This window comes from Haliaeetus leucocephalus, unplaced genomic scaffold (genome assembly GCF_000737465.1).
Source record: "Haliaeetus leucocephalus isolate CR32 unplaced genomic scaffold, Haliaeetus_leucocephalus-4.0 Scaffold284, whole genome shotgun sequence".
Lineage (NCBI taxonomy): Eukaryota > Metazoa > Chordata > Aves > Accipitriformes > Accipitridae > Haliaeetus > Haliaeetus leucocephalus.
The window spans coordinates 5,819,716-5,844,129 of NW_010972720.1; the positions used below are offsets into that span (position 1 = coordinate 5,819,716).

The window sequence follows — 24,414 nt, forward strand, 5'->3', positions numbered from 1 at the left end:
TTGCCCTATTGATCTACTTGCCTATGTGATGGAGGTGCCCTTCACCTTTGTGGTATAAAGAGTTTTCTTACATTTTCTTTCTGATTAATTATTCTTGCTTCCTCCTCAGCACTTTCCTGGTACTTATCAATCGTGTTCTGCCATAAAGCGGGAGGATTATCTGTATGTGTTTCCATGTGCCCATCCAGAAGACAAGCCTTTTGAAGGCAGATACGTAGTCAGATATTGAAAATGTAATTCTGCCTTCTCTCTCTCTTGAACTCACTTGCACCAGATGTGTCCAGGAAGGTCACCACACAGATATGCCTGTACTTTCTGTTGTAATGATACTGAATCTTAAGACATCACCCATCAACCAAGAGACAAGTAGTGAGCTGATGGATCGTGTACTGAAGAGGATCTCACTGTTCCTTGACAAGTGTGCCAAAAGCACTGTCAATATTTGAGTCTTTTTTCATAGTCTAGAAGTACCTCAAAGAATTTTTCTTTTCCTTCCCTGTGTTCCTTTTCTTTTGCTCCTCAGTTGATGATTTTGGCTTATGGAGCCAGGCACGTATTTCATAGCCAGGAGAGTTTCTTTTTAACAGCTGTCCTTTCTCCAAAACATACAGTAAGGTTCATGACATTAAATAGGCATCTTCAGAGCATTTCAAATAGTCTTATTCTGCAAACCCCGCTACTCCTCATTTGTGTGAGATCCCAGTATTTACCACTCTCTTTTTCCCTTGAGGTCAAGGAATCTCAAACAGGCTTTTCAGACATTCGGTTCCTCTCTGGATGTAAACCCTTCTCCCCAGATGATTTTTTCTATCAGTGGAATTTGGATAGTATTTCCAGTTATTCTTCAGCAGCTCTGCCAGCTTTTCACAGAAGAGACGTGTGTATTATTTATCAGTTCTCTTTTTCATTCCTGCCCTCCAGCTTTTACATTACCCCCTCATCCTAGTCCTTTCTACCTAATCCTAATTTACTGCTGATCAGAGCCATGGCAGCAGAACCAGTTACATGAGGTGAAAAAAAGAATAAAAATAAAAACCTACATCAGACAAAGTTATGTTTTTGCCTTTGAGGTAATTGGTTTTGCTTGCAGTGATCTCGGTGAAACCGGCTAGAGCTGAGCATTCTTCATCTCGCTTGTATATTGCCTGCCTTTGTTTCCTGTAGCACGACTGTACCCCATAAAATAACGGGTAACAAACTGGTCTGAGTGTTTGGTTTCTCTCTGCAGCACAGAGCAGGGCTTGACCTAGAATCTGTCCTTTGATTTTTAATTATTATTATTATTTTCCTGTCTTTTTGCATGCAGTTTTGTACGTGGGTGGAGTTCCCCTGTGTGCTCTTGTGCCAAATGTGGTCAGTATTAAACTCATATGTGATAAAACTACATGGGGGTCTTTACTAACAAATATGAAAATGTACTGTGGGTCCTATTTTAGCAGACTGTGAATTACTATAGTTCCATGGAAGTAGGTTTACTGGGTATAGTCTGTATAGAAATTTTAACCTTTATTAACGTAATTTGTAGACTGAGCTGTGTTAGTCTGAAACAGCATATGCATGCCAGTGTGTAGGTTTGCATTTTGGCCAAGGGAAGGAGTCCTCTACACTCATCTGGCTGGTGTTCCACTTGTGTTCATGGCTAGAACACAGCAACTGTTTAATGTTACACCTGATTGCTGCCAGAAACTGTTAAAAAGTCTCCTAAAATTCAGTAGGTAAAAGGCTGTGGATGTTGATAAATCCAGAAGCCTGGCAAAGCCGTAATGTTTCAGAAGTACTGGAAAGTATCAGTTCTGTCTGCCTGCTGAGAACTGCTTGCAGCTGTAGGGTGGTGTGCTGCTGGCTAGCAGCTATAGCCACAAGGCGTTCCCTCCTTTCTCAGGTTTCCCAAATTCTGCGATGTGGTGGAAGAGGGCAGTGAAAAGGGAGACAAGAGACCAGCCAGGTGCCTTTCTTTTTCACTGTAGAAAGTAAAATTAGATTGTAGAGGAAGAGAGACGGATGCATAGTCTTTGTCTACACTAACAAAGGGAACAAGCCAAGGTCCATTTTCTGACTGTCATGGCACAAGCATCACTGGTGTGCACATGCCCCTCACCAACAGCCTGGGCACCTAACACATGGGACCTGTTGGGAGCAGTCCCTGGTCCATACCCTCCCCTGAATTGGGTGGGTGTTATCTGGGAGAGCACTGGTTGTCAGAGCCCAAAATTAAGGCAGGAAAAACACTATCAATAACAAGGTATTGATGATTGTATGCCAGTGCTTGCACTCAAGCTTGCACTAAACTGCTCCTGTTGAGTTAGTACAGATGTAAGCATTTGGCCTCAGGCTCATGGTAGGGATAAGAGGGAAAGAGTAAAACAAATGCCGTTGCGGGGACACACCTGTCTGCTCTAAAGAAATTTGTGTTTGACAGAAACCATTAACACTTTCCAGCATAACAGTGCAAACTGAAGAACAAATTCACCCGGCATGTCTGTCTCGGAATATTTTTCTGTCGTGGTTTAACCCCAGCCAGCAACTAAGCACCACGCAGCCGCTCACTCACTCCCCCCCCATCCAGTGGGATGGGGGAGAAAATCAGGAAAAGAAGTAAAACTCCTGGGTTGAGATAAGAACGATTTAATAGAACAGAAAAGAAGAGACTAATAATGATAATGATAACACTAATAAAATGACAACAGTAGTAATAAAAGGATTGAAATGTACAAATGATGCACAGGGCAATTGCTCACCACCCGTCGACTGACACCCAGCCAGTCCCCAAGTGGCGAATCCCTGCCCCCCGCCCCTTCCCAGTATCTAAACTAGATGGGACGTCACATGGTATGGAATACACTGTTGGCCAGTTTGGGTCAGGTGCCCTGGCTGGGCATGAGAAGCTGAAAAAGCCTTGACTGTAGTCTAAACACTACTGAGCAACAACTGAAAACATCAGTGTTATCAACATTCTTCACATACTGAACTCAAAACATAGCACTGTCCCAGCTACTAGGAAGACAGTTAACTACATCCCAGATGAAACCAGGACATTTTCACACACCATCCCAGTTAGATCTGGGCTTCTTTGTTCTTTTCCTCTCCCTGGTGATTTGTGTATAGGGCTGTTGGGCTGAAACCCTTTTCAGTGTGGTCCTGGCAGACCTGGAACAGATGTCCTTCTTTTCTTAAAAAGTAGCCATTATCTCCACTTTACTAACTCTTGATTCCACAGATTTCACTTCCAGCTCTAGGGACATCCAAATTATGCTTTTTTTTCCAGGTTTCTTTGTCATATAGCTCTTAATTTAGGATAATGAGGGGGTTTTTTATTGTTTAAAAAAAAAAACCAAACGAAAACCACACAAGAATATGAAATGTCAGTTCCCATTCAGCACTCAGCCTAGTTGAGTGGCTGCATGTGTAACTACCTTGCGTGTACCAGTTCTTGCCAGATTTGTTGCTCCTTTATCAATGAAATCAGCCTGAAAAAAGTTCAGCTCTGCCTCATTTTCATATACAGTTCCACATTTTTTGAGACACTTAAAGATATTGTAGCTCATATTAGTTGTCACACTTCATTTCTTAAGCGAGATGATTAAGCAGCAAGGAGTGTTTTGATGTGTTTTCTGCTGGGTGTAGATGTATGTAATATATTTTTTTAGTTCATAGAAACGAGTTTTTCCCTTAAACACACACCATCCTAAAAGTCATAAACCTCTGTACCATGATATTCCTATTGCTGCCATCGCATTTTAAGTTGGTTGAAAAATTTATAACTACTCCTTTTTGCCTACCCATCTGAAGAGCCTAAAGAAATGCACTCAACTCTGTTCTAAGTCAATTACAACTCACACTAAATAAATTGATTCAATATCTCTCTGTGGCAGAGGAATGACCTAGCTAGCTTTTGTTTTGGATGGAACTACATCTCCTTTTATAAAGCCACCATTGCTGTTTAAAGAAAATGATTAACACACAAGCATGGAAGCAAAATTTTTGTAAAATAGTGGACTCTGCCAGCTGAGCTATTAATCAGTCGTTTACGGCTCTCCTTTTCATTCAAATGCTGCGCGTAATTCTGCAGACAGACCTTCTACCTTTGTCACTGATAACTCTGGTTAGCTCTTCTCTGCCTCAGTAGGATTAAAATAGACCAGAAAGAGAAAATACTTGTTTACTTTTCACAGCCAAACAGGTAATAGGCAAGTCACTGTCACTGTGGCCAGCCTTTAAGATGTGTCATGCTTTGAGGTGACACAGGCTATTTTCTGTGAGGCAGATGGGTATGTGCTTGTGCAGTTGATGTGCCTTCTGTCCAGACAGGCTGGCATTTTCAAAAGAAGCTCCCGTGGTAAAAGTATCACTGAATTTGTGGAAGGAGAGTTAGCTTATGGGTCAGATCAATTAGGAAAATGTACCAATAGCAATAATAATATACACTTTTCTCTGAAATACCTGAGTTTTGCAAGTATCCATAATGCACTTATTAAAGCAGATTTTATGAAGTTGCTGTGCTCTTCCACATGGCGAACTTGCTTCATTCCTCTATATGTAGTGTAAGTTGATGAGCTGATGCAGGGAACATGATAACCCTGTCAAAGACGAACCAAAGCTTCATCTATAATAAAATGCATAGAAAATTTTAGAATGTAATATTGATGGTATATACAGTGTTTGTAGAATCAGTGTAATTACATATGGGTGGTATAAGCAAACTGGTTTCAAATCAACATGTATAAAATTTATGTATGTTTTAACTGCATATACTTGTTTTTCTGATATTTTATTCTTGTAATTTCCTGAGTCGTGCCAAACAGAAGACCATGAAAGATACTACTGCTAGTTTCCAATAACTTCAGATAGCCATACTTCAAATCTCCACTCTTGTGAGCTATTGTGTGTCTATTAACAGAAAACCTGAAAGTAATTTAGATGCAGTCTCATAAGATAGGAGTCATTACGTCATTCAGGCTACACCTAGTGTTTCGGTGAGCTTAATGAACTCACTTTCAGAGACAAAAAGTGATGGATGTTATTAGAACATATTATATACGTGTTTGAACTTTGAGGGTATGTTAGAGTTATTTGAGGAATGTGTAGTTAGGCTTTGTCATAATGCTTGTGTATTAAGAGACAGCTTAAGTTCCCTGTGCAACCCGAACTCAACAAAGAAACCTGTTGGAGGTCACAGATGCGATCTGAAGTCTGAATGTGTGGAGTTTCTCGCTCCTATTGCAAAATTTGGATCAATGCCCCCCAGAAGTATTCCAAGATAGTGTGAGCTAGTTAGTTGAGAGCATTCATCTCTATTGTACTCGGATGTCTATGCAAAGACACACCAGTGTCCCCAGTTCCACGCCGGCTCAGAGCTACCTAAGAAGGCACAGGGCCAGCATAGCTCTGGTGCAGTTCAGGTTGGAAACCACTAATCCAGACTGTTAGACTGACACATTAAATATTAAAATAAAATATTATAAATTGAAATATTATTAGCATTTATTAAAATAGTTTAGACTCTTAAAATTAACAAGCTGGAAGGAATCTGAAGCTTTTTACCCTGCTCCCCCCCGCCTTTTCAGAGGCAATTTGTATGCAAGCTGACTAGTATACCAAATTTCAGCCAGATGTGAATTAGAACTGCTAAGTTACAAATGCTTGAGAAACAGAGTGCATAGTGGAAATGACAGCTCCAGCACAGGGATGCCAGGAGCTGCTGTAATAACTTAATATTTAAAATGCAATAAAATCAGAAATAAGCACGTTTAGATTTTCATTTTTCAGAAGGAGATTATGACTAAGACGCATTGCTTCTGTAGACAAATTTCCTGCAATTTTTACAGCTACAGCACTAGCAGGTCTTCACATGCCTGCAAGAGTAAATAGTTTTTAAAGAAGTAATGTATTTGAAACTAGCAATCAGCTTTTTGCCTTTTTTTATATCTTTGTTACAAACATCTGTAAACTTTGAAGTGCTGTCTGCTGGAGTAGAGTTCCCTGAAAGAGACATATTGTTTGTGTTTAATGTGTCTGATACCTTGCTTGGTCCTTCTCAGGTCTCTTAAAATTGTAAGGTAACAAAATGTTCATTTATTTTATGGGTTATGCTGATGTTAATTGCAGGTACCATTCAGATGGTTGTCATTTGAGGATTATCCTTTTCATTCTATGAAAGCCTTGAGAAAGGGGGAAAAGCCATTTACTGAGAGAGTTGTTACTGTTGTTCTGAGGCCTCTTCTGTCTTTCATACTTCATAATTGATCGCAAGCACTGATGCATTTATTTTTTTTCTGTCATGAAACACTCTTGAAGGAAGGATTTAGAAGGCAGTTTTGCAAGAAGCAGGATAATGGGAATATTTTAAACTTCATTCACATAAAGGAAAAGGATGTTTCGAGTTATTTTCTTTGTAACATGTGAATAATAAAATACTACCAACACTATTAGGCAGCAGACTACAAGCTAATCTTATTGGATAGCAACAGGTTACAAGCGTGGCTACGTTTCAAATCACAAATAGGTATAATACTTATGACAATAAATGTAGTAAAAGCAGTAGTCCTTGCCACCCCTTAGAGAATATTGAACAGTTTAACCCCAAGAGACTTAGAAATCCAAATATAATGGGATATGCCTGATCCTGGTAAGGCACATTCCTCCTGTATTTCCAAGCAAAATTTAAATATAATCTGAGTAGTGGTTTTCACGCTTGTCTGTGACTGATGTTAAAACTTGCATCTTACATGTTCACATGTTAAAACTCATATCTGTAGCTAATAAAATAAATAATCTTTGATAATATGAGTGGAAAATGGATAATAACATTCTGTTCATTAGTAATGAACAGAATTTAAATGTGTGGGTCTCCAAGGACGAGAAAAATGTTCTCCTTTCATAATTTCTAAAAGGCGTTTTCTGTAATGCCAAAATTCCTGCATGAATAGGTATAAAAAACTTGACTAGTCAGAAAGTCAGACTAAGTCAGCTGAAATATTTTGAGTAGACAATATTCTTCTTCATGCTGTAGAGCTGTGAGAGGAACTGCAGACACTGGATTCCTGAATATAGCATAAAATAATCTTAAAATTGTTGAAGAATCTGTGGTTTACTTGCCTGTGTAAATTGAGATCAATACTGTAAAATGATGCATTTGGTAGTATGTGGAGTAACAGCATTTTGATTACAAACTTAAAGTTTGTAAATACCAAAAATATGTTAAAACTGTGGCACTTTTTTTAACTGTAAAAGATCCTAACTGGCTATTGCAGATAGATTTCCAGAATGAAACAGTGGATTGCTTCTTTTGAGAGGTTGCAAGTTTAGAATTATTGCATAAAACATGTTAAGGATATAAGGAAAAAATCCGTAAGCTGTTTGCTGTCACTTCTGGTAGACCATAGCTCTTACAGGAGCACACATTATGAGCTTACTTTTCCCAAAATGTTTGTCAGCAGAGGTGTATCAGCAAGGCCTACTGCCTCTTCACAGTGGTAGAATCATCTATTATTTCAGTGAAAGAATTTTTGCTTCCATAGTTTTAACTGAGTTCTGCTTCTGCTGCTGATTATATAATTGTATCTATGGTAGAACATTTACTGGCATAAATGTATTTATTTTGAGGTGTCATTACCTTTTTTCCCCATTTCTATTAGGAAAACTAGTCTACCATCACATGCGTGCTCATCTGTTTCTTGCCGGTTTTATAACAATCTCCAAGTGGTAAATATTTTGCCAACTATTTCACATTATTATTTTCTCTGGGAACTTTGTGGGGGTATTTTAAACCAAGAAAAAAACCTAATCCACTACACAAAGAAAATACTGACAGTGACCACACACACAAACCTTGTCAATTAAACCAAAGAAGTATTATGCTATCTTCCTTAAATGTAGTGAGTTTGCTACAGGGGTCATCACTCCTCACACTCTTCCCCTGCTCCAGTGTGGGGTCCCTCCCACAGGTGACAGTTCTTCATGAACTTCTCCAACGTGGGTCCTTCCCACGGGCTGCAGTTCTTCAGGCACAGACTGCTCCAGTGTGGGCTCCTCTCCGTGGGACCACAGGTCCTGCCAGGAGCCTGCTCCAGCGCGGGGTTCCCATGGGGTCACAGCCTCCTTCAGGCACCCACCTGCTCCAGCGTGGGGTCCTCCCCGGGCTGCAGGTGGATATCTGCTCCACCGTGGACCCCCATGGGCTGCAGGGGGACAGCCTGCCTCACCATGGTCTTCACCACGGGCTGCAGGGGAATCTCTGCTCTGGCACCTGGAGCATCTCCTCCCCCTCCTTCTTCAATGACCTTGGTGTCTGCAGGGCTGTTTCCTTCACATGTTCTCACTCCTCTCTCTGGCTGAAGTTTTTTGTGCAGTTAGTGTGGGGGGGGTCCCCTTCTTAAATATGTGATCCCAGAGGCACTACCACTGTCACTGATGGGCTCGGCCTTGGCCAGCGGCGGGTCCATCTTGGAGCCGACTGGCATTGGCTCTGTCAGGCATGGGGGAAGCTTTGAGCAGCTTCTCACAGAAGCCCTCCCTGTAGCCCCCCCACTACCAAAACCATGCCAGGCAAACCCAGAATAGGAAAAAACCCCTTCTGATCTAAATCCTGATTTAACTCTGATTCAGCTGCCTGCCTGGGATAGGGTGGAGGGTTGTAGAACATGGAGGAGGAGGATGAAAGTTGGAAGTTTATGTTGCTGTGCTGTAATAAGGGTGAAGTATCTGGATTTACAAGTTTATCTAATAGTGATCTATGGACACTGTGCTACTACTTTGCGGAGTACATGCTGTTTCTCAGGGTGGCTAGCATAGCTGGGAGAGGCATTGATGACAGGCTCTTGTTTTAGATGTACTTGGTGTAGGCACTACTTGTCTCTGTTACGAAAACATTTTCTGGCAGGATTTGTCTGTTTGATTTCTTTAAATCATGTTTTTTTAAAAAAGGAAAAACCCAAGTAGCTGGAACAAGGTACTGTTTTGGAATTAGTATAATTATTTGTAGCACAGTGAGCTGGCCTGTATTTATTTCAGAAATATGCTTAAAATATGTTTAAAATGAGAGGAAAATAGCAATACATCTTCAAGTTAAAACCTCTTCGATGCATGCAGTTTACATTTAATATCTTAATGTGCTATGCATTCATTAATTTAATACAAAAACACCATCTGTATAAAAAAGATCAAATAAAATAACTGCTGTTTTTTCCTCATATTGAACTAAGTAGTTGCCAGATAGCATACAGCAGGAAGAGCAAACACCTTCCCCCTCTTTCTCCCAGCTCTGGCATCTGGGGTAGTTTTCTTTTATACTCTCTCCTTACTGGTGTGGTACTGGACAGGGTGATTCTTCACTAAGGGGCAGCTGGTTGTGTATTTCTGAGCTGTGCTTAACTCCCTGATTGCATTTTGTGAACTCAGTTATCCATTCTTACTGGTGTGGGGGGACAACCCCACTAGAGGAGAGATGCGGCCCAGTGTACTTCATGCTGGAAGCTCACTTGAAATGGTCTGAAGGCTGTGTACTTTTTTCCCCACATGTCTTGTTCTGAAGTCTTCCTAATTTTCCTATCCCTTCTCCTCTATGACTGCTCTGATTTTTTACTTCCTTACCATTTTCCCTGTGGGCTTTTTTGGTTACTTGGTCGGTTGGTGAGTTGTGTTGTTTTGTTTCTCACCCCAGACTTGGGCTCCTTTTTGGTGCCTCTTTACTGTCTCACTGGAGCCAGCAGTGCTTTTGTCTTAGGCTCATCTGTGACTGGACCGGACCACTTGGTCCTGTTTCAGACCAGTGGCTTGACAACTAGACCTATTTATGAAGCAATACATGCTCGTTTAAAGGGGAGAGCAGGAGAAAGGCTTGGGGCACCTCTGGAGTTTCAGGGAGATATGAACAGCAATGTTTCCCTTCCTCCAGCTTTCCTCTCCATCCCTACTTTCTTCCCCAGTTGATAATCACATTTTTGTTAGTTTTGTTCGGTCTCAGTGAAAACTTGAGATTATGGGACAGGCTCCATTCATTTCCAGGAAACAAAAAAAAAAACCCTCAAACTGCCTTCCAGTTCAGTGCCCTGCTAGAAAACATACTGACTTACGGGACTACAGATTTCCATATAGATCCTGTCTTGGGTGAAGTAAGTCTCATCAGACAGAGAAAAAGCTGTGCGTAGGCTGTCCTGTGAGAGTTGTATATACTGGCTTCAGCAAGAGCAGGACTGGTTGCAGGATTAACTTGAAAGAAGTTCTTAGCTGCTTAATCCACAGCAGCTGCTGATGTGGTGTTTGGTGCATCTCCTTTTACTGTTACTGCTCTTCTGCTCAGTCCTGGCCTTTCCTAATCCAAAGTCAGTATTGGTGTGGACGGCAAGGTTGGAGAATACTGATTTAGGAAATGAAAGGTAGCTTACTTGCTATCTTGAGGAACCAGGACCTTGGCACTTTGCACTGGAACCTATATGTTTATGCTTTGTGCTTTCAAGTTGCTGTGGGAGGAAGGATCAAATCCTGTTCAAATTTCACATAATTATTAACTAACTTATTCTAAGATTAAATTTGCATTCTTAAAGGAAGCTATGAGCCTTGAAACATTTCAATTAGTAATACTTTTTGGCTTCAAAATGCTTTTGGATTACTTGTGAGCACCTCTAAAGAGATAACTGTGGAGGTTGTGGCTAATCATGAGAACTGCATATTAGGATTGTAATTGGCTAGCTTTGCCTTCCTCAAAAAATAAAAAACCAAACCCAGGCTTCTTGCACAAAGTCTGTATCTGTGAAGTAGGTAAGATGGATCCTAAAAGGAAGGTATTTATTAAGAGCTAATCATAAATGATTGGGTTATATCTGAGCAATTAGAGTTTCAGTATCCCAACTCTAGAACTACTTTATTATTACTTCCCTTTTTGCTTCAAAACCTGACCAGGAGCATAGAATGACTGGCATAGAATACTGGGGTTTGTTTGCAAGTAAAGGTGGGCGGCGTGCTAGAAAATAAGGATATCCAACTGAACTTTGCTTGCTTGCTTCCGAAATAACTGCAGTGATGCATAGATCTGAACAAAAACCTCATGCTTCCAGTATCTTTGAGGGATGCTGTTTTAAGGTGACTTTCTTCTAGTTTGTAGCTTGCCATTTACTCATAACTGCTTCTCAAGCTTGTCACCTACAGTTTCAGAGTAGCTAACACTGCTGCTTTTAGCTGCTCTGCAGACCTGCAGGCTACCCAAGGCTTTACATTTATCAAGCATTACCCTATTACTCTGTCCTGCTAGTTGATAACATTAGGTAGGAATTACGGTTCCTGCTTATGTCAATAACTTTTTGGCAAAGGCCCCACCTACACTGGCAGCGTAAGAAATGCAGACCATAGGGTCTGTTACCTAGAACAGGCAAGTCACTAACCCAAATTTGCAGGGGCTCAGTTTTTGCAAGTGGAACAAGATTTGTACAAGGCTCGAATCCTTTCTATTATATAGGAACTCCCCGTATGAGTGTAATAGACAAGATTTTCAAAGAAGTCAGTGCTCAGGGACAGGAGAGAATAAGAAAGGAAAGTTGTTCCCCCCATTGCCATCCTAAATCTTGGGGTAGAGTCACGCTTGAAGGTTTGAGCCAATCTTGAGCTGACAGTTCACTGCTGCCAAAAACATAACTCAGAAGAAAACAGGTAGGGGGAAAAAAAGACATAGTTTTCTGTTGGGTTAGCAAGTCAAATCAGCTCCAGATGCAGATAGATGGGTAGTAAAGGCGGGGCGGGGAGGAGCGGAATGGCTGACTGGAGCAGGGGGAGGTAGAGCGGGCTGTCCCCTTCTCAGTGGCAGACCACGAGAATAGCTCAGACTTAAATTGTGACTTCAGCCTTTGTTTGCAGTGCCGATGTCTAATACCTGTGATCTTTTAAAAACCTGCATCCTATTTTTCATCTTTTTTAGCATTCAGCTGAAGGCATTTGTGGTGACAGAATGCCTTGAGTTACTGCAGTGTGATACCTGATTTTGTGCCCCACCTCAATCTCTTGTTCTTTAAGGTTTTTTGCTTGCACTTGGAATGTCTGTAGGGCATGGTTGTGTTAGTTAAACATGTACATTGATGGTTGCAGTACCAGTGAAAGTGAAGGTTTCAGTGCTGACTTACAGTGTATTTGCTATTTATTTACTTTTCGGGTTACCCACTGGGATATGAGAGTGAACATGTCCTGCTCTTATTTGAGCCTCAGTATGCTTACTGTGCACATTTGTGCAATTGCTGTGAAGAAAAAATCACTACAATAGACTCATAAACCTGAGCAGCTGTAGTAGCTTTCTCTGCAGAAAAATAAAAGGAGTCTATCCCAGTAGCCCTATGAGTTTGCACTCTGTGGCTTGCTGCTACTGTGTAGTGGCAGCACAGGAGCACGGCCCTGCCTGAAAACATGCTGCAGAATGATCTGGGCTGCAGTCAGTCCTCTCCCCCAAACCCTGCTGCTCAATCTCATCCCCCTCCTGCTTTTGGAAACCATTTACTCCTTAAAAATGCCTCTTAAACAGCTGCACAAGGTGCATGCAGGCAAGCACTTTTAAATAACATGGCTCCTTTAATAGCTAGTCTTTAGAGCCGAGTGAGATGAGCTAAGCTTCTTGATTTTCACAGAGCTGAGTGTTTGCCCAGTTCCTCTGTAGCATACACCCCTAAGGAAAAATGACAGTCTGCAATCACTTTGGCATAGCTAGATGCCGTGTAAGTGTCATACAGTATCCACAGTTAGTTACTCACAGGTTGTAAGGAGGCTGCTTTTTGTGCAGATAACTGTACTGCTATTTGCTTATTGTTCCTTGAAAAGAATAATTGTATTGCTTGGCTTCAGGTACTGCTTGTATACTTCTATTATTTGCTACTCATAATTGTGCATGTTTGTAGTAACAGGTAGTTTCCTATTTCTATGAGAGTTAATGAAGAAGTATTTTGAAAGAATGAGAAATGAAAGGCCTAAACCTTTATTCTGGCAAAAAAAATATGCTTTGCTTTCAATGTACAAGTCTCTTTGCCACTGGCCCCTCAACCTTCCTGCTACAGTGTTTTTAAAATCTCTTGGACAAAACCAGGCAGTGATGGGCAAAACTGGACAGTGAACCAACGAAGAATTTTTTTTTTAATAAACAAAACCGTTTATGTTCAGTCATCCCTGCTCTTTACTAGCACTTCTTTTTGTGCAAGTCTGCAAGGGAGATGGAGAGAGGGCAAAATTCAGGGAAGAGATACCATCTAATCCTGTAGCCTGCCAGGGAGGAAAGGCTGGGCAGAAGGAATGTGTGTGCTCCTGATGCGTTCATTTATGGTACTGTAGCTTTACTATTTGTCAACCGAATGGATATTTAAAAGAGAAGATGAATAGTGGAGAACATCAGCTCAAACCTACGGCGGCTGTTTGAAATAAGGCTTATCTGATAACAGTGTCTCTGTAAGGTCCTTCTGCATTTTAGTTGTTTTACTGCAGGCTCTTGCTAATTGATTTAAAACTCATCTTGAGAGGTCAGGTTTGTTCCTTGGTTTTGTAAGAGTGAGAGCTGTTAGACGTGACATGAGGCTGTACAGCCTTTTCAGGCAACAAATCCCTGCTAAAAGACCTCCTGTTATCAGTGTTACAGGAATATGCTCTTTGTGTGCACCTGTAGACCAGTGGGTAGGGACAGCACACTGCCTCCTGGCACTGAGCCTGTACTGATGAATGAGTGCATGAATGTCTCCATCCTGAAGTTCAGTTTGTTTCAAAACAGATGATGCCCTAAGAAGCATATCTCTTCAGATATCGTTTAGCTTGAACTATTTAATTAATTTTACTGACAGTAAAGGAGAGAGTGTGTGATATGGCAGCAAACGAACTAGGTGTTTTTAGAGAACATATTAATATTATTGAGCAAAACATTGAAATGTCTGATGTGGATCCCTCTTCTGCAAAGCACGAAGATAACAGTGTATCTTTGGTGCAATATTTGTATTTCATTGCATTTGCTAAGAATCAGATAAAGTGTAAAGTTAAGAATATGCTGAACTGTTTTGCAGAATTACATGGGAGATAAACACCAGCTTTAGTGCACCAAGAGGTACCTCTGTATTGATAAAGCCGAGATTACTATCAGCAGATAAAATTTCATATTTTCTACAATACTTTTCATTTCCCAGTTTTAATACAAAATGCTTTCAAAAATTGAACTTTTAATTTCATTTGATTCAGCTGAGGGGAGGAAACATTACAAGACAGAAAAAAGTTAAGAGGTTGGGGTTTTTTAAAATCTCTTTTTAACATTTTACTTTTTGTTTACCTTGTTTGTACTTGACTATTGGTTTGTAGTGAATCATCCGCTCTGTTTCTCACTAGATCACAGACTGATATTAACTCTTGCTTTTAATTCAGTGTGGGATGAACAAGGCAACTCCATGTGTAAAAGTTAATTCTTAGAAAAGCAGGAGATATTTGTAAAGAGAGTAGATAATCCAGATAAATTGCAGGTTCGGAGTAGCTACTGCCTTGTACTTAATCTTTGCTGAGAGTAGATTAGGAAACCAAGTTAAATCAAACAAGCATGCTTTTGTTTCTGCGGCTTCATTTCAGGCTAACACCCAGCATGAAAGTGCTGGTTGCCATTTCATGGGGTGCAGGTTGCCTGATCCACGAATTCTTACCAGACCTCTTCACTGATGTATGGGGAGTTTTTGTCAGTCAGTATTTCAGAAATGCTCCCAAATCCCCTACTGGAAGCATTTCGTAAGCGCCGATGCCTGTATAAATTTCTACATGAGAATTTTATTACGCTTTTTTTGTAACCAAACCTAACATAATCAGAGGAAAAATCTTACAAATTCTCTGTGATAGTGTCTGACTGTGCTGTAGGTGGTTTCACTGCCGGTTCTCAGCCGCTTTGCAGAAACGGACATTGCTCTCCATTTTGAGGGGGATGCACTATCTTCTTAAAATGGCAGTTGTAGAAGGGATCACTGTACGTTGTGTCAGCCCAGATTTTTTTTTTTTTTTTAAACTGGATCAGAAGCTTTCATAGGCTCAGAGTGACATAGGCTATATTGTACAGAATGTGGAAGTCCTCATCTGGATAAACATTTCTTCAAGGCCTTTCCCCGTCAGCAAAATCGCCTTATATTTTTCTGCCAGAGGTTGGGATCCCACAGGCAGTGTCCATAGCCACCTCAAGTCTGAAAGGCCCCAAAAGGCTTTGAATATTCCCTGTGCCTGACCTGTTGTCAGTAAGACATTTTTGTGTGAACCATGTACAGCGCTAGTACCTTGATGGGCCTATTTTTTTTTGTTGTATGCCAAGTACTGCCGTACAGTTACTGCTGCTGTAAAGGGCAAATTCACTCAAATGGCAGTGAAAAGTGCAGATGTTGGGCCCCACAGATGCTCATCAGTGCAGGTTTGTGAAGTCTGTTTTGATAAGTAACCTTCATTATTTCACATACTCTGAAATTATTTTGTGTTTTAACCATGATAACGTTCATCTGGTTGAATTTGGTACTTTATGAAGTTAAATCTTTAAAATGCTCTGTCATGACATAAATCCACAGAGGGGGAAAAATGCATGTTGGTGGGTATCATCCTGCAGTGTTCAGTGAAGGCCTTTTTGTCATTGTTGTACAGGAGTAAAATGATATATATTAGCACCCAGACAAAGTAAACTGAGTAATTTGGGGAACTCTAGTCTTGTTGCTTTTAACTGCCCTACTTGTGGCATGTTTAATAGTCAAAAAAATTTGTACTGCTTCATGGAGGGTTTATAGGTGCAGTGGCAGAAGGATATGACTGAAAGATGGGCTTATTTTTGGAAACCTAATTATAATGGCATCATTTTACTTTTCCGTTATTGTTGCCCAAGGTTTGTCATGTTTCTAGTGTTGCTATTAATGTCGTCTTAAATGTCAAATTCAAAACTGCTGATGGTGATCATCTCATATCATATTGCTAAATATATACACGCTGTTGAGAATGTCTGATGTAAATGTTATGCCAGACCCTCTACATATGCATATTAGAAGTCTTCTTATGCTAAATAGCTGCTATCAAATACATACTTAACTATTTTCCTCAGTGGTATACGAAACAAATAGAGACTTTTTTTTTCAGGACACCTCATACAATTGTATTTTAAATGATCTGTGATAGGGAAGATCTTGCTTCTGAATAATTGTGACACTAAATGCTGCTAAGTAAGAAATGCCAAATATATCTTCACTGATGAACTGAAAGCTAATGTCATTTCCTTCTAAATGTTGCTCTGTGAGATCTGGGTGCATGTGACTACCACCTAGCAACTAGCAGTCAAATGAAGAAAAACAAAAAATGCCTCAGGGACATTCTTAGTAAAACTTTCTAATATGTAAAAAAAAAACCCAGACCTTGTAATCTGGTAAATTTGATACAGTTTGAATTATTAATGATAAATAGCTCTTTATTTTGTTTTTATTGAGCCCTTTGGAAATGAGAAGTCACTTTAAGACATAGGTTCTTATAGTCCTTAAATTAGTTGGTTGGTTAATTGTATGTGAATGACTACCATGTGCAGCTTAAGTTATGGTGTTCAGTTTACTACTTCTTGGAAGCAGGGTGTGCAAAGTTTTCCTCTGATAAATATTGAATTTCATGCATTTAAGCTATTTGAAGTGTACAATGTTTGTAATTTGGATTGAAACATCAATTATGTGCTGTTGGAGCTGTTCTTTAAACTCTCTTCTTTGTAAGAAATCACCTGTAGCTTCACTGTGTAAATAAGATTGCAAACATAGCTGAAAAATGAGTTAGTATCTTGTTGCTACTAAAAGTGGTTGCAAATGACTGTGGAGGTTACATGCCAAGGGAATAAGATTTTGCCTTTACAGTGGTTTTGTGATGTTTCCAGTGGCCTTTAATACCTGCCATTATGCTTTTTTTTTTCATGCTTCAAAAGCAAGGTCTTGAAATTTTAGAGTTATAAATATATTCACCCACATCTGCAAAAAAAGATGTGTCTGACTTCTGGCACATGAATACATAATTGTGGGATTTCAAAGTGCTTGTATCTTGTTAGAACAGCAAACCTTTGGATATCAAATATGCAATTTCGAAGAAATGAGGGATGCCATTTGTTTTTATTAAGCTGGGATTTGAATGTTTGGAGAAAGCATTGGGGGAGGCATTTCTTTTGAAATTGAAGTAATATTCCTCATTTGTGATGTTAAAAATATTATTTTTGGCATTCTTTATAAATAAGCATAGGAATCTGTGCCTAAAAGAAATATGCTTATTTTCCATGTCTACTTATAACTTGGGTTTTTATTATTATTTTCATTTTCATGAGGGTTTCTGTGTAACAGCAAAACCAGAATTGAATATACTCCTCTCTAAATCTGCCATCATTGCTTTGTGATGGGAAGGCCAATGTATTGATTGCAGAATACTGATGCATTGCAAACTCTTCATTCTATTATCAAGTCATAAAGAAAATCAGTCAGTGATGTTTTTCAGGCAAGGACCTGCAGAATAAAGCTAAAATTAACTATTTTATCTGACCACAAACAAAGAAAAAGACAAGGCTAATAAAGCTTGGAATTCAGCCATCACCTCTCTTTTCACTTATTCAATGAAGACCTTTCCATCTTTTGTGTAGCTTTCCACTCTTGTCCTTTTGGTTATTCACATATTCCAAATACCAAACCTTGTATAAGTATGCTTTTATATGCTGAGAAGCTTGCACTTTTATGGAAGATTAAGGTTTTGGTTGGTCAACTTAAATTTACAAAAGCCAAATACTTGTATGATTTTGAATGTAATGTACAATAAATTTAGATGGCGCAACAGAAGTTTATGGTTTTAGACTTATATCCTGACTGATCCTCTTCACCCTGACAAATTCTAATTCTCTTGTTTATTTTTCAGTGTCCAACCTTGAGACATTTTGTACTATTTCTCTAATTATAGTTATGAAGTGGCATTTGGGGAAACCTTAGGGAATATCGGGAAATCATTTTCATAAAGGTTGCTCTTCAGTAGAGGATTTGTAAAGAAGTAGTTCTTTTTTGGTGCACTGTGTTTGATTACAAGGAAATTGTATCCTGCATTTAGAAAGGTAAAGCCAACGCTTCTTCATGCAGTAGTAGTGGTCTTCTGCTATAAAATTAAATTAAGAATTCAGTAAAATGTATTCTAACTCAGGCCTACAGTTTTAGTGCATTTTGTGTTGATGGCAAATATAATTATTCTTAAGTGTGTTTGGGATTAGGGATGGCTTTATGAATTCAGCATTATAATTGTTTAGTTGATACTCATTTCGATGCCTTGTGTTTCAGCAAAAGCATGAGGATGTTTTGTTATGAGGAAGTCTTGCAAGAAGTCACTGTGCTGGAGGAGGACAAGCTAGTATGGAGAAACGGGCAAATACAAAGAGGTGCAATCAGCAGAAAAAGAAAGAAAATTATCTGAAGTGATATATAGCCAGTAATAATAGAAATAAGGGGGGAAATTACAATACATGTTAGAAAAATACATAGATTGGAGAATAAAACAAATGTAGTATTTCTCTGCAGAAAGTTACCTAAGTCCTCGAATTTTTTTACGAGTGGACTGCACACAGCACTGAGAAATAACACATATAGAAGCAAGGAGAGGAGAGGGATAATTTAGTAAGTCTTTTCTGTCTCTAACTTAACAGCTGTAGCCTGCAAGTGAGATTCAGTTGAACGTGAAAACTGCACCACAGATTTAAGTGCAATATATGTGCTTCACCATGTCCTGAACTGTGAATTGGGAGCAGCTGGGCACATGATGGCCCTCTTTTGCATTAGGTAGATGAAATTAGGACATTCAGTAACTTCCTGACATTAATTTAATACAAAAATTTTAGTAATGAGTGGGGAGGAGTTAACCTAATGGTAAAGACAACAGTGCATGCATGAAACTTAGGAGAACCCGTGCACTAGAGCATATGGTGGATCACAGTTATAAGTATAAGCATTATTTTGCCTTTTAATTTTTTTGAAGTCGTATGGTGCCTTGTCAAGCCTGCATTTTGTGGTGTGAAATATAGTCAATAGCAGCTACCATGTACAGCAGGTAGGATGCCAAAAGGGCCCTCTCTGTGCAGCTTGGATGGATCTGCAGGCATGAGTGTCTGAAAATCCAGTCTTCCATCTTTCTGAGCTTTCCCTCCCGTGTCAAGATTACACCTATGACAGCCCCACAGAGGTATTTGTTGCTGCTCTTGATATTGTTAATATTAAATATTAAATTTAAGTATAAAATATTAATATTTCAGTAGTTGCACAAGTCTCCACACATCTTTAGAGCCTCTTTGTACTAAGCTTTTTTCAACAATATAGAGGCACAGCCCTGTCCTGCAGAGCTTGTAATATAAAACAAAGGATATATAAAAAATGGGCAAGGATGACTCAATCACATATCTGTATTATATATGTTGATTTTAATTTAGGAGTAAAACACCAAATGTCCCTGTTTTCTCTTCAACCTCGCTGTTGGTTTGCTGATTTGGAAGGAGAAACTGCAAAATAGATTTGGATTTGGGTTTGCTTGCCTTTCCTTAATACTTTTTCACATTTCTGTAATTCATAAAAGCTTGTAGCTTCTTGTCTTAATTTAAAAAAAAATAATTTCGGATGCAATATTCAAAAAGATTGAAGAGAATAAAATTTATAGGTCACATTCCGGTCTGCTCCTGTCTTCTATTTTACCATCTAGAGAGTGTCCCAATGATAGAATAACACCTTTTACAGCTAAGTTTTACTGTCTTTAGTCAAATTGATGATAGTACAACTTGATTCCAGGTCTGGGATCCAGATTTATTGTCATTGTTTGAAAACAGATGCTGATTTAAATTACTGCATTTAACAACTAGAAATAAAATGCCATTGTCTGGTGGACAAGTGTTAATTTGGATGACTTAAGGGCATAGAGTAAACTGCTCCAAGGGGAGCCTCTGCTGCGCCATTTGTGGCTGTGCTGCACAGGAGAGGCAGTGGGGGAAAGGCACAAGTAGGAGGACGTTGCAAAAGGATGGTCCTACAGACTGGCTTGCTTTGGAGAGCCCTATCCAGGAGGATGCTCTGTCCATCAGGGTAGATGGACAGAAGATGGGCTATGGTTGCTTGCAGTTGCAGCGATCAGGAAGAAAAGTTGTTGTTTAAGTAAGATTACCTGAGGCCAGCCAGTTTTTTCTGACTTCTTTATAGCATCGGCTGAGCAGAAGCAGGTCTGGGAAGACAAATTCTTTAATTTGTAATGACTTGTGAAGATGATTATTACAGTCCCTAATACACAAGGCCCAGCAGTGGGCTTTGATGACCAAGGATCTCCCTCACAGAAGAACTGCATGGTTCATTCATACAAAATACACATGCAACAGAAATACATACACCAATTGCAGTAAGAATATCATAGACTGGTAGGATGTGGGCCCCCCTGTTATAAAGTAAAGTGAATCAATCTGCTCCATAAAATTAACAAGAATACAACTTGTTTCGTGTTTTTATGACAGTATCAAAAGTTCCTGACCAGTCTTACTGGCCTGCTGACAGGCATGTCTGTTTTGTATAGCACTCCAGCCTCTTTGCTTTTGGTCAGAAAGGGACCTAATCCATCCATACTTCTGGCTTTTCTGTGTGCTCTGTTTAGTGTTCTGTTCATTTTCTCCCACTAACCTTAATGTGTCATATCAGTGCTGTAAAAGGTCATAATTTCTTGAAGTGTTTCTGTGAAGCCTAAATGTGAAAAAGTGGTATTTTAAATACTGTGTCTTACTGTAGCTACTGACTGTGTATTTTCTACATATTAGTATTTCTATTGTTGTCTCCGTTTTTGAACTGTTGGAGGTTTCTCTAATGATCTAACCTTTTTTTTAAGATTAAAACAGTCATCTTGTCCTATATATAGCAACTACATAGCGGCATCTCTTTTTACATGATGTGTATGTCAGCATTTCGTATTCTGTGTTCATGAATAAAGTGTCTTACTTCATGAAAACACTAGCTAGTGTTTAAGCGCTTTGTTTATTTGGGACTTCTAAGCATTACACATTTTCTGATCTGTTTGCTTATGATTACTTGAGACCATGGTGGTTTTATGATGTCTTGCATTGACTTACATACATATATTATTGCAAAGCTTATACTTTTGTGGTCTCTTTTTTTACTGCCACAGTCCTTCAAATAAATCAATAGGAATAAAGTTTAAATAGGACTGCTATGTTTTGAAATTGATGTCTTCTCAAAGCAAAAACAGGGGCATGTCCACTCTGTCCAGAGAAGTGGTGTGCTAGCCACACTAGCTTAGCATGGTGTCACTCTTCTTCCATGCTTCTTTACTTCAGTTTCCGTGACTGATCATCATCATTTTATAATCATTTTTAAGAATGTGCACAGTCCAACTACTCTGGCACTTTTTATTACTCCTATTACTACCGTGTTGTTATACAATTCCATGGTGTCCTCTATGTGTTTCCAGCTTGTTCTTCTCATCTCTGCACAAACTAGCGTTCCTGAACTCTACAAAGTACAGCAGAGCTCACTGGAAGCCCATCACTCTGTCATAGCTGTTGAGACACAAGGTGTTGATTCCCCCAAACATTATTTATGTCTTGTGTTGCTGCCCCTTGTGCTTTCTTTGTGGCGGAGTCTTCCTCCACCCCCTTTCACACTCCTGGCAATACGTGAACTTTGAGTTCGTGTATTTGTTAAATAGCTTGAACAGGGAGCTATAAAACAATTCAAGTGAACTTTGTGCTCTTGACATTCGCTCAGTCACTGGTGCCCTAAGGGGTATCATCTTGGAGCTTTTGTTTCCCTTTTCAGAGTTAATCAGAGACATAAAGACTATTTTGTCTTGAGACCTACAACCACTGGAAAGCAACAAAGGATCAGCACAAATCACTGAACTTCTTATGGCATATAAGACTTGGTCATCTCATTAAGTATTTATGTATTCTCTCTTTTTTTTCCCTGCAGCTGTCATATTTCTCAGAGGGGACGCAGTACCTTATCACCACATCCACTTGTCTTTATGCCTCTTTGTGAAGCTGCAGGGGGAAGCTCAATCTTTTTTTAGCAAGTCAGACATAGTAGAACTGCTTTTAGTTTAAGCATTTTGCAGTCTTGCATGAAATATTCTGGGTGTGAGCTTTTTAGATTCTGTTTGTCTAAGTATGAGCTGGGTTTCATAATTCATTATTTTTTGCAGTATCTGAATTCTGGGGGGTTTGTTTCTGGGGTTTTGGTTTTGGGGTTTTTTTGTTTGACTTTTTGTTTGGTTGGGTTTGGTGTTTTTGTTGGGGTTTTTTTGTTGTTGTTGGCCTTCTAGTCTGCATCACTAATACGGTTTAAACCTTAACATAACGAGGCATTTCCCCTTTGTGGTCTTATTTCTTTTCTGAATAAAGGATTTCAATCATGGGAGATTAATAACTGGTTTTGTACAGTTTTGTGCATTTACTACTTGCAGGTTCATGTACTCTTCACATTGTTCTTGGTGTTGAGCATCACTGCAGCCTAGATTGTGTTGGCAGTGAGTGCGTTGCTCTTCTGCCATCTGGGTCACCATGTATTCAAAAAGTACTAAGCCTCAGTATATCCCAAAGAGTACTTTCTGACCCAAATGGAGAAGTGAAAGTACAGATCTTGGAACTTGCTGCAAAAAGGAGCTAAATTTGTCTTCTGGCAACATCTATATGTACTGAAGATTTTTTTTTTTTTTTTTAAAACTTGTCCCCACAGGGTGAAATGTTAATATTATGTTTTCTGTATTCTTTAGCTTTTGAGGGTCAGTGCAAAGCTGTGCTCTGTGTTTCCTGTGTTACCGTGTATTGGATCTTCTGGCTTTTCCTTTTCCTAGGTTGTTACATAAATATGTATTTGTGGTCTTTTCTAGCCTTGTTTTAGAAAGCTTATAAGATGTGTTAGAGGACATGTATGCAGGGCTCAGTATAGAACCACAGCTTCTTACAATGCAGACTCAAAATTAGTGGTGTTTTCTTTCTTATGCTTCTGTATCTTTGATTTGGTCAGGAGGATTGCTGGCTGCTCACTCCTGTATGTTGATGTGAATGTTTGTTTTTCAGTAACACTCTGTCCTAGGACTGGAATTCGTTCTTTGCTACAGGTCTTTCCCAGCATTCTGGCTTTTTATCTTATATGTTTGAAATACTGTACTTCAATTTCTGATGTTCTACTCAGTATTGCTATTGAACCTTTCTGCTAAGCTACAAGCAAAAATTTTGATCATATTTTTATCTAACATCTTTGTACTTCAAACCACTGTCATGATGTAGTGCAACTATTAAGTAATTTGCTACACTTCTAACTTGTAACATTGCTACTAGAATTTACTTTTCATTGTGTTTTCTCAAGTTTGGCCAAAATCTAACTATTTCTGTACTCAAAAAAAGACATTTTCATGTGTATGATGCTGATCCTTTGACCTTTTTTTTTTTTTTTTTTTACTTTCTATTTGAATGAATTTATTTTATTCTGATGACTGATACTCTGCTTTGTGTGGAAAATTCAGTGAGTAGCTTGTCTGAGAAATTCACACTAAAATGCAAGTAGATGAGACGATTTCTCTGAGTAAGCCAAAATATGTTACATAGAGGAAACTCCTTGTCAGAGAAACCTGCAGAGAAAGTTGTGTATCTGAAATTGTGAAAGACAGTTTCAGTTGTCAGCTATTTTGAAGAAAAAGTTGAGGCCAGAAAATAAAGAAAACAAGCATCAGCAGTTGTTATCAGAAATGTTTGTGTGTGACTTTTTCGTCCCCTCTCATGGGTCGTGAATGTTGACAGTGGCCATAATACAGAAGTTTTATAGGAGTTTTATCAGAACCTTTACTGATGCTGAAAATTTATTTCCGGAGTTGTTGTCTAGATCCATTGTAGTGCTTGAGTCATTAAATTCTCTAATCTGGCAGTACGTGGGTGAAATTAAATTAACAGGACTTCAAAATGCACTTTAACTTAGGGCTAGGAGTGAATTAGGTCCTGTGTTCTGGGCATAGCAGACTTGAATGGCTCCTTTGAAGGAATCCTACCCTCGAGGGCTGAGCAACTTCATGCTCATTAAAAGTAAGAATCATAACTTGACCTTTGGCAATAGATTCTGTACGCGTTTGTGCTTTAGACGTGGCAAATAAACGCAGTGCTTTAGATGCTGGTGCAATTCGTAGAGAGTAATGAAAGAAAAACTTGTCTCCTTCTGTGTAAAGGCATTTTCACTCCCACTCTCGCTACTAGTATGCATTCAACTGCACTGGCGTAGAAAAGAGTGGCATCACCATGGTCAGCGAGACCTTAGGGACTGTTGTTATTTTAACTAGTGCGACTGAAACATGCTCTGAACAAGGTGAGAGGACAGTAGTCTGGAAACCTCTCATAGCTGCACCTTTCTCAGCAGCGGAATCGCTAGTGGGAAATGTGACCGA

The 24,414-nt window shown here is 39.3% G+C and overlaps 1 protein-coding gene across 1 annotated transcript in view; it reads left to right on the top strand.

The window, feature by feature from the left end:
- Positions 1-24,414, top strand: part of TENM3 (teneurin transmembrane protein 3) — a 326,450-nt gene that overhangs the window by 89,912 nt on the left and 212,124 nt on the right. Inside the window, 1 exon segment of the mRNA XM_010569981.1 lies at positions 4,666-4,672. Coding sequence (XP_010568283.1) covers positions 4,666-4,672 — 7 coding nt within the window.